We start from the raw sequence: 15,845 nt of genomic DNA on the forward strand, positions 1-15,845 counted from the left end.
GAGGGTCTCCTGCTAAAAAGGGAAATCATTTATTCTCACGATAATTCTTTCAATTAATAAAACAGACGGAATGTGTGATTATTTTGGTCATGGGTTTAATTTCTAGAATTAAACATTTAAAAGCAAAATCAGCGGGTGGTTAAGGCGTGATTACAATAAAGAAGCTGATTGACAGGTGTAATATTCCTAGAAATCTTTCAAGAAAAACATGGATAGGCTGAGATTAAATTGGTAAATTTACAAAAATAGTTGTTTAGGAGTTATAAACTTCTTAGTTGCTCCCAATGTAGCACACAACATTGTAGTTCTTAACTAACTAAAGTGACAGGAAGGACTGCCACATAAACCCCAGCACATCCACTCAGCATTCAAATGTCACTCAGTATAACACCAGTATTGCTTTTACTTACTTTTCTGTAATAAGTATATACTTGGTAAAATATGCTTTGCCTATATTTCACAGCCCTCATGCCTCTATCCATTTCCTCACCATGTCAGCTTTCCATTTGGCAAGCGCGGAGGCAGGTCCGAGTTGGTGCACAGGGACTATTCACACGCTCAAACCCTAAATCCTGTGAATATTTAATTCATTAATGTGAAAGATGTCGATGAAAATCAAACAATGCTTGGGGGAAAAACATTTATTAAAGTCACAAACTGTTGGCAGGGGAGAAGAAAGGAAGGAGTAATGCTGTCACATCACACAAATGTAAACATTTCTGTACAAAATATATCTGGATAGAGTTCAACCTTCTTTGTGTTGTCTAGTGCACACAGGCCGGACGGGGATTTGGTCTTCGTTCAAAAGGAGAAGTTCCAATATTATTGGTCAAAAGAATGGCGATGGGTAACTCTCCTCTGTGTGTGTGTGTGTGTGTGTGTGTGTGTGTGTGTGTGTGTGTGTGTGTGTGTGTGTGTGTGTGTGTGTGTGTGTGTGTGTGTGTGTGTGTGTGTGTGTGTGTGTGTGTGTGTTATGTGGTGTAGAACTCAGTGCCAGGTGACAACCATATATTACACCATGTTCATAGCAATGGCACTCAAGTATTTTCTAATTGGTAGTTTGTATTTAAATTATTGCAATGTGTAGCTCATAAACCAGTTCAAGAATTACAACAAGCTTTGGGGGTTCAGCTTATCCATAAAGTTGTAAAAAAAAAAATGCATCCATGTGCCCCGTGCAGATCATTTGTTTACTATTTAGTCTTTGTTTACTTGAGTTCGGTCTCGTGAAAAATGTCTGCAGTTGTTAAAGATGTTCTCAGTGTCTCTGGGGCACAGCGCTGTTGTTCCTCTGTACCTCAGGAACGTGACAGTGACAGCATTTGGGATACAGAAGAAGAACAGAGTGCTAGTTTGGTATTTGTGGGGCGTGATGCTGTGCAAAAACCTGGTTTTCCGTTGCTTGCGTTACATTTCCAACAGCAAAAATATGAGTGCAGAGGATCTTATGGATGTAGTTTCTACACTCCGACATCAGCCAATCACAATCCACAGAGGCCACAGAGGGCAGAGGAGAGTATATGGTCCGCCGAAAGCAAACAAAGGTGCTACCTTTTCCTCAAATTGAACTACGATAGCAACACAAACGGAACAATTTAGCATGGGCAGTTTTTATTGGAAGACGTCACCGACCACAACCCAGAGAGCGAGCGACGTTTGTGCTTTACTATGCATGAACCTTTTTCTCCTCACTCAGACAAAAGGAGTGCTTGAGTCCTTCTTCAGGCTCCAGAAGATTAACTGGAACAGACAACCAAGACCAACGGACACTTTTCTCATTGTGTTTTGTTAATTTAACGCTCTCCAATCCAATCCATCCATCCCATCAGGCAGGGTTCACCCTGGACGGGCCGCCAGACTATCGCAGGGCCGACAGACAACCATTCACATTCACACCCTGCGGGCTGTCATCAATTCACCTGAACTGCACGTCTTTGGACTGTGGGAGGAACCCGGAGATAACCCCTGTCTTGACATAAACTCTGATTTTTGAGTTGTGTTTTCTGCACAATTAATAGCTTGCAGCCATAAACGCCGTTAGTGTTTTGGTGGAATGAGTGACCATGTTAACTGCTGCCTCCCAGCCGAATGCCTCTGTAGTTGCTGTCTGGGACGGTATCTTATGAAAACACAAAAGCCTTCAGCCACTTTTAAATACACACTCCTCCGTGTTTATCATCCACGTCAACCATCTACATAAGTTACTACTACGAGCAACCACGCGGGCGCTCGACTGAAAGTCACCAGTTAACACGGCAACACCTTACACTGAAACGCCCGTTGCACTGAAAAAGTTCTGCTTTGATGCTTTTAACAGTTTTGATTAAATCCTTAAAGCTTGCAAACTCATCTGGATGGCTGAGGCAAAAAAACATGTGAACACATATTCATTTATGATGTCGGCTGTCGGGGAATTAAAACATCATTCAAAGAAAAGCTGGGGAATTTCCGCGGGCAATTCTCCAAAATTCTTGCTTGGCTTTATCAGTCCAGGTTTTGAGCCATTTTTTAATTTTTTAATTGCCATTTGTTGATGCATTAAAAAAAAGATATGACAAAACCTGGGCATATAAAACTATCTGCATGGCGAGATATCCCTACAGGCAATGGAGACCTGATGGAGCGTTTACAAGTCTTTTACGTTTGGCAAGTATTTGGATAAAAACACCATCATGTATTTATTTCTCTGTAACATACATTAATGGAACCAGCTGCAGTTTAGCTAATATGTAAGTGTGTCAGCATGGAGCTTGAAAACAGCGAGAGGGACACATGGATGATTTTAGTGTACATTTCTCTCACTCATCAGTCACAGGTCTCTCCTGGTCTCGACATGCACAAACATGGAAACACAATATTAGAGCATTCTCTCAATAGTTTCAAACTATTCATGTGAATGTTGAGCCATCCAATACTGATATGCTGAAGGTAACTCAAACCTATTTTACAGGATTCAATTAGAATTGAAAACTCACATCAGTGGTCTTTTAAGGCATGGTCATGTGGCAGTTAGTGCAACCTCAGTGTGCTTTCGTTCACATCTTTTTCTTCTGGATGACAATTTGAGAAGGAAGCCAATATAGTAACATATCTCAGCTTGATTTTGCAGCTCTGTGCGTCTGTTTTTAAATCCAGTCCATGTGTCCTCAAACCTTCGGCCTGCTCGCCTCACGGTCTTTGCTGGTCTGGTCCACCCCGTCCACCAACGCTGTGTCAGGGTGCACCTCCTCTTCATCCAGGGTCACCACCACGGGGGCCCTTCTCCTCCTCCCTCTCCCGCCTGATCCTCCAACACCTCCACCTCCGCCTTGCTCAATCTCCTCTTCCTCCTCGTCCTCGTCCTCGTCCTCTTCCCCGGCCTCTGTGTCTTGGCTGGCGGAGTCGGTGCAGGTGGATGAAAGGGAGGAAAGCTTGTGGCGTAGCTCAGCCTGGGTGGGAACCTGGAGACTGATCTCTGTGGTGAAGGACTCAACATCTGGACCTGGGAAAAGAGGAGTCAGTGATTCTCAAAGTGGCTTTTTCAGAGGGTTCTTGCATAGTTTTCAGAATCATTTACTTAAATTAGTATATTCAATTGATATCCATAACAATAGCTACATTTTAATACATTTCTACATGGAGGGGGGACCAGTCTATTCTCTGAAAGAGGAATCTCTGGTCTAATATACGTCTTATTGCTGTCTGTCATCTGACTTGGCTAAAGAACGGCTAGGTTAGCTGTGGACATTTAATAGGCATCTAAACAGAGCTCAAGTGTTGTCGTAGCATGGGTATTGTCAAATACACGTCTTATTGCTATTTCAATTAACCTGCGACCTTAAAACCAATTAAACTCCACAAAACAGAGATTAAGCTTCACATTATCCAATTGGTTTTACCCAATTAATTAAATTCCGGTTTCTTCCTGGAGATGTTTCATCATCATTAATCATGAAATACATTTGTTGAAAAGCTTTATATGTTAAACTTTTATTTCCCTCCCAAGCAATTTGACATTGAAAGGAGGTCTGATGGCCGTCAGACGTGACATCTCGGCTAAAACAGCTACATTTGGACCGTTGGTGAAAGTGTAGTAGGCGTCAAACTGTAGCCCTGATGTCTATATTTAATATATAGGTTTTGCTTGTCACCTTCAGGCGTACACAACATTGAAGGGGTTTACATGCATCAGATTGTGTCTAAAACAAGACTGATGTGTCAGTGAGATGTTGGAGCTTGTTCACCGTGACAACAATCTTACCAAGCAGATGTGGACAGATGGTGTTGGTGCATTTCGCCTCAACACTTTTCCTGTCAATCTTCTGAGTTACAAGTTTCTACTTCATCTTCTTCCTACTTCTTTGAGATGGATTCGCCGTATAATTTACTTTTAGTATCAAGGTAAACTACTTTATGTGTGTGTGTGTGTGTGGCCACCTACCTGCGACGGGCGAGGCAGCACTGTTGTCCTCTCCCCCGGAGTGCAGAAACACATCCAGGGCTTCGTGGTCCGACATGTCCATCAGATCCATCTGCTCCAGCATGTCCACGTTCACCTCCATGGACGACATGCTTCCTATTGGCTCTGGACACAACATGAGACGGCAAGAGATTAGACCGGCACCAGACCGAGCAGGGCGGCAGCAAGGGGCTGAGTCCAGGAAGACAATCACCTCCAGTTGTTTGTTTCTTTTGTATTTGCAATGAAGAAGCAAATGGGCACATTCAGGCTGGATGGTTGAAATGAGTAAGCGTGTGTACATAACACATTTTCTTTACCTTACAATCCAGTGATTACAACACATAATGGATTGGCAGGTGTGACTACAGGTAGGAAGCTGTGTATGACGGCGGCAGGCAACATCCTTTAGGGAAAGGTTCACATTTCTCCAAATGTTCTGAATATTATTATATGCCCATATGTACATTGAACAAGTAATTGTCGCAGTAATCCTGCCTCCTAGTGGCCATGAGAAGAAGCAATCCCATGATAACAGACAACGTTCTTAATTTCAGATGAAGCAAATATGAAGCTTCAGCTGCCTGAAATACTCCAATGGAGTGCGTATCTTTCAAAACGTACAAATGTTTAGTACAAAACAAACAAGGAGGGAATTAGAAAACATTTGAAAGATGAATGATTGTAATCAGACGGCTGAAGCTTCATATTAATGTTGCCGACATGTTTTGTTCTGCCTTTTTCGACTGAACTGGGATTGTGGGCTTTGCTTTGATTGATATTGCAATAGGATGGGACCTTTTCACAGCCAATATTACAGTAGAGAGGAACAATTTCAGCAGACAATATCACTTTCAATGTACATGTGAGTACTGTTCTAAGACTGACTTGAAAAAAAACCAAACAATAAAGCTATCCTTTAAAATGGACAGATTTCTGTAAAAAACAATCTCCTGACAGACAATTAAAATGCACAGATCCACTATTAACTGGTTAAAATGATTGTAATCGTAATCAAGAACTTATCAATGCTAATCCTTCTGGGACCCACACATATATTTCAGGGATGGGTAAAACAGCTTAAAATATAATTCACATTCAATGGGATGAGAGATCGACCTGGTCACAGGATAAAATAAACCCAGCATTATTTAACATTAATTATAACCAGAAACCATACAATACAAAAAATAGGTGAAAGCCATACAGACGGCACTTCAACAAATTGATCTTTAGCATAATCGTACCTGTATCGTGGTAAATTCTACACTTTCCACATTATTGTTAAGACATACAATGAAGCAATACATCTTGACCAAAACATATTGTCCTTTGTCTTATTTTCAGTGCTTTCTTAAAGTTGATAGCAATCTAGCTCGTGGTTTAAACCGTAGAAAACAACAGATTTACTGGAAACTCCTCCTGCACCCCCAAATGACTAAACACACCAACAACTACAGTCCTGGATTCACCACCTTGCAGGGGTTCAACCCCCCGGTTCATCATGACGCGCTGCATGCATCACAAACAGCCAGTCGGTGCACTGTGGGGATGAAAGTGGGTGCGGGGTGTGAGGGGAATGTGAGGGGGCAGAATTGCGAGCGCAAGAGGAAGAAGGGAGATGATTGGTCGGCACACAGCAGTGAGAGAAGATGCCATTGGCTACCGTACCTCAAGGAAATGAGGAGAGCAGAGGAGGGCGGCACAGGGAGGGAGAGCAGAAGAAAGAGTGAAGAAAGAGAAAGAAGGGGAATGTTATTTCCCATGGAGACTGCCCCAAAAGTCTCTCCGTCCTTCAAACAGCGACACGGGATCTCACGCACGCACACGCACAAGTTAGTGTCATAGTTTCAGATCACTCAACTTTGGCAATTCATTTGATTGTCCATCAAATCTACGTAACAAACACTTAAACTGACGATAATGTTGATAAGGTAACACACGAACCCAGGTAGATTTAATACAAACACACACACATGAGTGTTGTGTTCAATTTGTCTTTCCATCACATGAATAGAAATAAACAAATGTACAACACCCACACACACGCACACACAGAGTTGAGAACGTCTTGGTACAGAAAGCACTGCTTTGAGAACATCACTTCCATGCGACTGCCTCCAACATGTTCTTCTTTTAGCCTCACTGTGACCTTGGCTAAAAGGCCCCCCTGTTGGGAAGGACTGTGCTAGCCTGCAGTGAGATAGAGTATTTATACGTGAGTGTGTGTGGGTGTGTGTGTCTGTGTGTGTGTGTGTGTAAGACCCTTGAGACTGGCTTTTGATAGCAGTGGCTTGTGACATCCGCAGCCCTTTCTCTCCTTTTCTTGACGATCTCCTTTCAGTTTATTCTTTTTCATCTCTCTCCCCTCATCCTCAATGTCTGCAGCTGTATCTTTGCTCTCCAGTGGCGCCGCCCTGCTGTAAGGATGTGGAGCTGCGTGAGATAACGAGGCGTTTTTGTGCGCTGTTGAGTTTTGAATGGTAGGCTTTTTTTTCCCTAAAGTATTTCAGCAGAATTATAAATGAGCCCCGTCCCATGACTAATTATAACTATTCGTATCGCAATTATGACAGGTTGTTTTGAATTGGTCTGAAATGGATTTATTATTTTCTTGCATCCCACATGCTCGCCTTTGTACTGGGAATCGCATTATTTTAAGTGTCACGCCTAAATGTAAACATCTCCCCTGTCTTTTTTTTATTTTTTTACCGTAAATGAATGTAGGCGACGCCAGATTCTGACTATGAGTAAATGAAGTGTGAATATTCCACTCACTGCACCTCAAACCTTCGGTGATTGTTTTTGTGGAGGATATTATGAAAACACAGCATTGATCTGAAAAGAATGTGAGTCTCTCTGCTCCTCTTCTTCAAATCTCTTTCCTTTCACTGCATCTCTCTTCCTTCCTTCCTGACTGCTCCACAATACCCTCTAATAAGCCATTTCCAGGGATTAACGGAGCAGGTGAGGAAAAGAAGGAGACGCATCACATCTTCCAGTGCAGGGTGCATATCTCATGAAGTCCTTCATTTAAGCACATCCTTTGGGTATCAGGCAGTAATACACGGGGTAAACTGCAGCAGGATTGAAATGCAATCCAAGTTGAAGACTATATTTATGTGGCGCTGTGGCATTTTTCAATAAAATGGCTTTACTGGTGCGTTTAGTGACCGACACTCAGATTGCGGAGTCTTGCAGCAGGAATCCATTATGGCTTCGTCTCGTGATATGCAGTTGAAGCGTGAAGGATTCAGCTGATGGTATAATAACTATAGAATTAAGTCAGTCATTTGAATGTTGGATGGCGTTGCATTCGCCCTTGAATAAGAAACGGACACCACAACTAAACTTTAAACTGCTCAACATTTTCTATTTCCTTTTGCAGGCCTCAGACCAAAGGACATGCTTCATTTCAAGCTGTTAAACAATAATCAAAGTGCATGATGGTGGAATCTGAAGCTCCTCCTCTCTCACCTCTCCTCTCAGCGATCTGCAGGTAGCCAGTGGACAAGTACTGCTCCATGTCTTGCTGGAAGGCCTCCTCAAAGAACTTCTGCCTTTCTTTCAGCTTGACCTGGGGGGCCGGGGCCCCTCCCTGCTCGGCCCCGGGGACTCGCTGCGTGTGCTCCGCGTCTAACTCCACTAGGAAAAAGAGAGATGAAAGTGTTTAAAGTCTGCAGATTGGGTTAGGGGCTACACAAATATAGAAAACTCAAAAGCACCAGAAGAGCGCAAACTTACAACAACAAAATGAATTCTTACAAACATGTCCTTATGATGTCTTCAATATAACAAATATCTCGAACCTGAATAAGCACCAAAATATAGTCCATTTTAATTGGCTCAAGGTCTCGGCTCTCCCATGAATCTTATGAAATCCATGAATCTTTTTTTTCTTCTGACAAGCAAGAAAACATCACCTCTTTTTTAAATAAAGTCAAAACTTAACCTTTACTGAAAAAACATAGCTTGCACATTTCTCTCACCCTGAGTGTGTGCTATGACAGATTAAATCTTTACAAAAGCAGTGTGGAGAGCTCAGTGCTCCAAAGCATTCACATATTCTGCAATTCACCCCGAGTGACTCAGTGCGCCGCCTCCTGTGCTGCTCGGTGGGACTCATTGAGTCAAACAAGAGAGGTTCATTCCTTCTTATATTTAAAGATTACAATTAATAGAGTTACCATTTAGTGCATGCACTGAAGGGTCTTTGGGCTGAAAGCGTCTTTGCATTGTTAAAGGGCCTTGTATGTTCTTCTAAAACATGCCATTAGTTTGACAACATCTGCAAATCATCCATTGGCAGCGTATTTAAATAGAGTCTTAAATGTGCCTGGCTCTGACTGTCCCGTCTTCTCATTACTCGGTTTCTACATCCTTGATTCTTTGCCTCACCTCCTCTCCTCTAAGTCCCCCTCCCACCGTAGATGTGAGCAGAGGAGGCAAGGAAGTGACACAAGGAAACAAGAGTCAAGGCCACTGACATCTAATGAAATGAGACATGCTTCAGAGCGGTATTTTAAAGCGACTCAATTGAATATGACGTGTGGTACAGCTGCATCAGCTGTCTTTTGTCACGCCCGTTTTATACATCACAGGTTTCCAAAAGACTTCCGCAAAGGATGCACCTGTGCGTCATCGCTCACAGCTCCTCCACCAAGCCTCCTCTCTCCACCCGATGCATTTGAGGAATCAAGAAATCCTTCAAGTGAGATCCATTTTCGGGTCAGAGACAGGAGGATCGAAGAAAGAAGAAAACAAGGCGGCACAAAATCGAGAAATTAGCAGAGTCCACGGTTTCTGATTACTGGATTCTGATTGGTCGACACACTTGGACCTGTCCTGGCAGATAAACATGTCTGTGTGGACAAGGCGGAAGAAGGAGGAGCAGATTCAAGAGATGGGGTGACAGAAAGCACGGCCCTGCAGATAGAGAAGCATTTTCTCTGTGTGCGTGTGTGTGCGTGTGTGTGCGTGTGTGTGCGTGTGTGTGTGTGTGTGTGTGTGTGTGTGTGTGTGTGTGTGCGTGTGTGTGCGTGTGTGTGTGCGTGTGTGTGTGCGGCCTGCAGTCTCAGAAAGGCTGTCTCTTTCGTTCACATGTCTCCCCCTGATAGATGGCAGCATTATATAAGATGAGTCGCTGACGCTAACAAGAGCCGGCCATTGCAGATGCGACGTCTTATGTGTTCCATATCTTGGATGTTTAATATAGAGAAAAAAAACATCACAATTTAGGGAATGATGAGTTTAAAAGGATTCCTAGACAAATTGAATTGACTTCTGTTCATTTTTTCTTAAAGACAACAACTTTTCTCAATTAAGAAGGTTGCATGTGCCTTTTTACCTTCAACATGATTGTATCTTCCACAAGCAAGAATTTGGTTATCATAATTAAAGTATATTTGATGATCAAAATTGCAGGTCATCCATCTTAAGCAGACTGGTACTTGTATGTAAATGCAATGACCAGCTCGTCTTCCCCATGTTAACACTGAATCCATCTAATCTCTCCTGCATGAATCTGGCGGCAATAACAAATAAAAATAATTAAACAACATTCTTAAATTGATGATAAAAACAATGGTGAAAGCATGCAGACAGCTACACACAGTACAAACAAAACTAGTGACATGTCCCACATGCACCGAGGTCAACGGCCTGATGCATTTTGAACATTGTCTCCTTATGGCTATTTGCATTTACATCACAGGTCATGTTGAGCTGCCTGTCTTACACAGCTCTGCACCAGTCACTGCCCCTCCTCTGTGTACACCGGCCCCCAAAATCAATACACTGCTTTAGGAGTGGTAAGTGTACTGCAGGATCAGAGTGGGAACCCTCACACAGACAGCAACAAAACAGACTGGGCTCTAAAGGGGCGCCCAGCAGATTGACGCACGCACGCACGCACACACACACACACACACACACACACACACACACACACACACACACACACGCACGCACACAAAGAAGGGAACAATAAGGTCCCACCAGAGCTCCCCGCTCATGAACACCACACCAACAGCCCTTGGAGACTTGGGGAAGAAAAGATCTCTCTCTATGTTATTCCTCAATCAGTGTTCAATTTATCTCCTTTATCTGACTACCCGTCTTCTTTCTCCATCACGCCCTCATCCTTCCCTCCAGACTGTGTCCTACCCGCTCTGTGGGCTGGTGTGTGTGCGTCTTGTAGAGACTGCTCTATTAGATTAGGGGCCTGAGGGAAGCTTTGTTCAGATTGTCGAGCTTTGTGTGGGGTTAGTAAGAGGATAGTGAGGTAGTGAGGGAGAAGAAGGCCAGTGCGTTTAGGTATAATTAGGGTTTGTGGACAGACAGGAGAACTGACGGAGCTAGATCCTGTCTTCTTATCCCCGTCTCTAATCAAATTCTCAATCCATTATTAGCTTGAGCGGTCTAATTAGTGAGACCATATACGTACTGAGAGTGGGCCCATCCGTCTGTCAGCCAGTCTCAATGTCCAAACCTGTCCTTTTGTCCATCAAATATACAATCTTCCTATTCAAAGTTAAAAGATAAGTGCTGCAATACTATGAAACTAAAGAGCTTCTTAACTTAATCAAGACATTAAGAACAGATAGTGAAGGTTTACGTCACTTTCTGCATTTAAGGATGAGCCTCTTTTCTTTGTTTTCATCTTTCCAGACTTCTTTAGAATAGAAAACCACCTATTGTAAAAATGTCTCTTCTATACTGCTTCTAATGCTACGCCTTTTCCTACTAATCTCTCCTCCCTCCTCGTCTTTTCTTCATCATCATCTACTAGACAACCACATCCTGCTACGCATGTTACTGTAGCTATGGGGGCTATTTTTAGCTCTCGCTCACATTTAGTCCGCAGGATTAAGTTTGCGCTGATGACTTTAGTGTAGAAGCAGACGCCATTAAATCAACATACTCTATCCTCACGGGCTGAGCTGCACACGCAGTTGAACATACTGAATCCAGCGAATGCACATGTGTAATTGTAGAAGCACTACATCAATACAAATTCTCAAGCGAGCCTCACAAAGCCGTCTATTACACACTCATGGGGCATAATTTAAATGTACGATGGTGAATGAGCGCTGACACAGACATACACATCTGGTGATGATTCATAGGAGCTAAAGCAATTGCATTATGGAAGTCACAGCAGATGATGTCAAATGAAATGACATCATTTCATTCAATTACAAAGACAAACGTTTCGGCACTCTTGTAGAATAGCTGGTACAATCTTAAAGTGAACCACCTCTTCAGAAATTAGCACAAAGAGGATTTTTCCTTCAAGAGAAAATATATAATAATCCATATTTGAAGGAGGGTCACAGAGTCGCGAGCAATTCATTTCCTGTATCAGTTTTGCTCTCAAAAAAACCCCAAAATGTTTAACTGAAAATCTTTAACAAGAAATACACAATGAAAACCCTGTTGTACTACCTGAGTTTGTACTCGCTGCGTTTCTTGGTGCGTCGCTTTCTGCAATCATCATACAGGCCAAAAATAAATAGAAGTGATACTGTCCGCCTCACAGGCTGTTTCTTTGAAGCAGAAGCTTAGCAGACGACCGTACGCACCATGCACTCGCAAAGCTGCCCTCCTTCTCACCTCTTCACCGCGTGAACCAGAACCCAGGGGAAATAAAAGAGAACATGAATAACGTTAAATAATCTTGCTCTGCCTGTTCAGATGGCTATTTGTGCAGATGGATCGATATGAAATGAGGTTTTTAATGTAATTACACTCATATCTGTTTTGTGCAGTGGAAAAGCGTCGGGATGAGCTCTACTAATGCAGGAAGCCACAGGAAAAGGCTGATATGTTTACGGCGTGTGTGTGTGTGTGTGTGTGAGTGCGTGTGTGTGTGTTCGCTTGCTTACGTGGATGTGTGGGTGAACATGCACCTGTGTGTGCCTCTTTTGATATATTTATGTACAGGCACAGTGAACAGTATGAATCCATCTACCTGCTGATTATCTTCTCCATTTACTCGCTCTCATAAACATGCAGTATGTATTTTATTTGCTTTTTTAGTTACAAGTTTGTGTCATAAACAGAACTGGGCATTTTTTCGTCATATGTCATGTACATTTGTGTCCATGTATAGAAATGCAGAGACCATAACTCACTAGCTTTTGTCTTTTATTTTCAGCCATTGTAACGTGAGAGACGCAGCTAAGAACCCCAGCGGGAAAAAACACACCATTAAAGGGTATTTCAAATCTTTAGGGTTTAACTGAAGCTTTAGATTTGACTAAGTAGAGTCATTTTCTCCCAGCTTGGTTTCACAAAGCAAAAACACAAGGTTTATGCGTTCATCATAAGCTCGGTCACCACTTCTCTTTTGCACCGGAAATGCTAATTTGGGCTCACTTGCAACAGGAACCAATCTTATTACATTGAGGACTCTTTTTCAACATGATTTTTCGAGGCACTTATCTTAATTAGAGCTCTTTCAGCATTTTGTTTAGTAAGATTTCTTATGTAGAAAGGATTTTACGTTAGAGCGCCGACAGGCCCTATTTAAGTGACCGTAAATAACAAGCAACACTAACAGCCGCCTTTTCAAATGGAAATATAGCTCTTAGGGAGTCATCAACAGCCAATTCAACTCCCCGCTGAGCCGGTCCACAGTCATTTACACTTTGTAGTGTACTTCACATATCAGGTGCTGAGGGAGCTGTGCCAATGGAGAGAAGGTTGTGTTTGAAGCTTTGCTGGACAAACAAAGGGATGGACGGACAGATGAAAGTGTCAGTTTGTCTTTAATGCCAGCCACAGGCCCGGTACTAGAGCCAGCTTCTGTGTGCCAGTGTGTGCAGACAGTATCAGACGTGTAATGGTCCTCTGAGGTTGTTTGTGTATATGTCGGCTAGAAAGACACAAAGAGACAAAAAAGAGGGATGGGCGGTGAGATGCAGGGTGTGTATGTCGGGGGGGGGTAAATGTTTTCATGCAGCGTCATGTTGAGAAATTGGTGACAAGAGGACAGGAACACAGGACGTGACCTTAAACACTGAAATGCAGAGCGCTGATTTGACGTCTCTCTGGCCTTTAATGCCAGCTGCTTTTATTTCCCAATCTGTGGCATCTGTCAAGCAAGGAATAAACTTTGATCCTCATTCCTCGTGAGCTCCAGTTACCTTTCTGTCCCCCTTATTTTTGATTAACGCGCAAACAATCCATCAACAGTCTCATTATAGCTGTTTCATAAACTTTACATCACACTGACCAAACAGATCAAGCGTTCAATATCTGATATAGAACCCTCTTGTTCTACCTGTCATTTTAAATTAGCTGTCTGGTCTCAGATGGATTTGTTTCCGTTTGCTTACAAAGGTCTAATAATTCATTCTGAGACAGCAGCGCGCAGCCTGAAGACCAAGAGGCAGGCCTGACAGTGGAGACAGCCACTGCTTCTTCTTCTTCTTAAGCCCTGCTCACTCAGCCGTGGTATTTTTAGATTCTGTCCGCCTCGCTATATCTCTCAAGTGCTCAGGTTTCCGCCAAAGGCAGCCCCCGTGCTGTAAATAACACACACAATCCCTCCTTTCTCTCTGTTGTACACACACACATCCTTCAAAATTACTTGCATGTAAAGTGACAAAATGTGCATGATACAAGAAACTATGTTGTTGTTTTTACCCGGGACAAATATTTTGTGTGTGTGCAATTTAAACATATTTAAGCATGCACAAGTGACCAAGGGAGTAAGTCATTATTGTGGTTGAAGTCTTGGTGGGCATGCTTTATGCTACAGATTACACCGAGTACTAATTTGCAATGGCTGGCATCAAGAAAATGTGCATGTCGCTACTCAAACACAACCTGCTGGCCTTACAATGGATCCACACTCATCATCAAATCAATCATCCCCATGCTCTGTGGCTCACTAACACACACGCACTCTCACACACACACACAGCAGTTTCTACTGTCCTTGTTTCACGGTCTATCACTTCTTTCCTGCCGATAACACCTGTCTGCTGTCACTCTGCCTGTTGAACGGGAGTGGCAGCTTCATGAGGTTTCTGTCCAGGCTTTGCAAGCTGCAAAACATCAGCTGCTGAGTTCATGCACTCACACAACGCTCAAAGGTTTTGGCATTTTGTGCAGCTTATTTAAAAAAAGAAATAACATGCTGTCATCTGAATGAATACTTAGCTCAAGGAAGACAACATCATTAGGTCGGTATTAGCTGCCTTGCACATCGCTAGCACGTATTGAATCTAATTTCAAGCCTCCGACAGCCTTGCAGCCGTTACGTGTGATTGTTATACTTTGTCGTGAACGTTGTTTTTCTTCAGAACTCTTGCCTTGGGGAACCAAGATTGAAACGGCAACTCCAATGCTTTCTCTCTTTGTTGGATGTGGTGACATTTTCAAACGCAAAACCTATACAGCAGTGACATTCTGCAATATTGAACAAAAATGTTATTCAAAATGCCCCACATAGCTGCAGGCTTTACTTTGTTCTAATTTACAGGGAAACAAGAAACCGAGACAAACTTTTTTTGTAAGATTCATATTCAGAATAAAACTGTGTGTGAATTCAAAGAGCTATTTCTGGAAACTGAAGGCGTCAGGAGACCAAGAAAAGAGGAATATGTCTGCCATCGTATTATCATTTAGGGACAACTGGTAGAATATCATTTACAATACAGTCTGTGTGGCTGTTGTGACACAACAACCTTTATTCTCACGATGCAAATATTACTGTTACATTTTTAACCGTGTGTGGTATCCTAAATGCTGCAGTCTCAGCGTGGGCTACGCTGTATACTGGAGGCAGTGAGGGTGTCGCACAGAGTTTACCACACAGCTCGGCTGTGAGTGTTAAATAAGTTCACTAGAATAGCTTACTACTCCAGTGATCTCTGTTCTGTACTGGAATACAAGTCTCCAGGACAGACATTACAAACATTAGTTTCAAACACTTCTCGCCTTCTAATGTGGCATTGTAGTGGCGTACTAAAGCGAGTGCTACTTTATGTGCCAGCATTCGCAGCTGGCAAGCATGCCAGAAACTAGTTTTCGCTGGTTTGTAATCAAATAAGTGTTTGCAGTGAGTTCTAATGAGGAGCCTGTTGAGATGAATCCAATAAAACATACTGAGAATGCTGCAGAAAGCGTGTTGAATCTAGACCTACCGTGACTAGTGCTGATCTATATGACAGACCATAAAATATGATTGAGTCATACAGTACAGCTGACTGGACTCATGTTGTGTTAGAAAGGGTACATGGCCGTGTTTAGTTACACACTTTTCACGCTTGAAGCTGTGTTTTGAAGAGAAAGATGTGGGGGCGACAGTTAAATATTAAAATGTTAAATATTTGCTTCGTCCACATGATTCATGACCGCATGCATCAAAGTTTTGCTCTCTTACTCTGTTTGTTAC

The 15,845-nt window shown here is 42.7% G+C and overlaps 1 protein-coding gene across 2 annotated transcripts in view; it reads right to left on the minus strand.

The window, feature by feature from the left end:
* Positions 1 to 626: 626 nt before the first annotated feature.
* Positions 627 to 15,845, minus strand: part of dtnbp1b (dystrobrevin binding protein 1b) — a 29,485-nt gene continuing 14,266 nt past the window's right edge. The window contains exons 2-4 of one of the 2 annotated variants that reach the window (XM_068576371.1): positions 7,916 to 8,083; positions 4,421 to 4,555; positions 627 to 3,481 (exon numbers count right to left, since the gene is read on the minus strand). In XM_068576371.1, coding sequence (XP_068432472.1) covers positions 3,147 to 3,481; positions 4,421 to 4,555; positions 7,916 to 8,083 — 638 coding nt within the window. In that variant the 3' untranslated portion in view covers positions 627 to 3,146. Of the gene's footprint in view, positions 3,482 to 4,420; positions 4,565 to 7,915; positions 8,084 to 15,845 lie in introns of both variants that reach the window. The other variant, XM_068576370.1, reaches the window with a different exon arrangement.

This window comes from Clinocottus analis, unplaced genomic scaffold (genome assembly GCF_023055335.1).
Source record: "Clinocottus analis isolate CAN_PGR_092001 unplaced genomic scaffold, fCliAna1.0.p SCAF_14, whole genome shotgun sequence".
NCBI lineage: Eukaryota > Metazoa > Chordata > Actinopteri > Perciformes > Cottidae > Clinocottus > Clinocottus analis.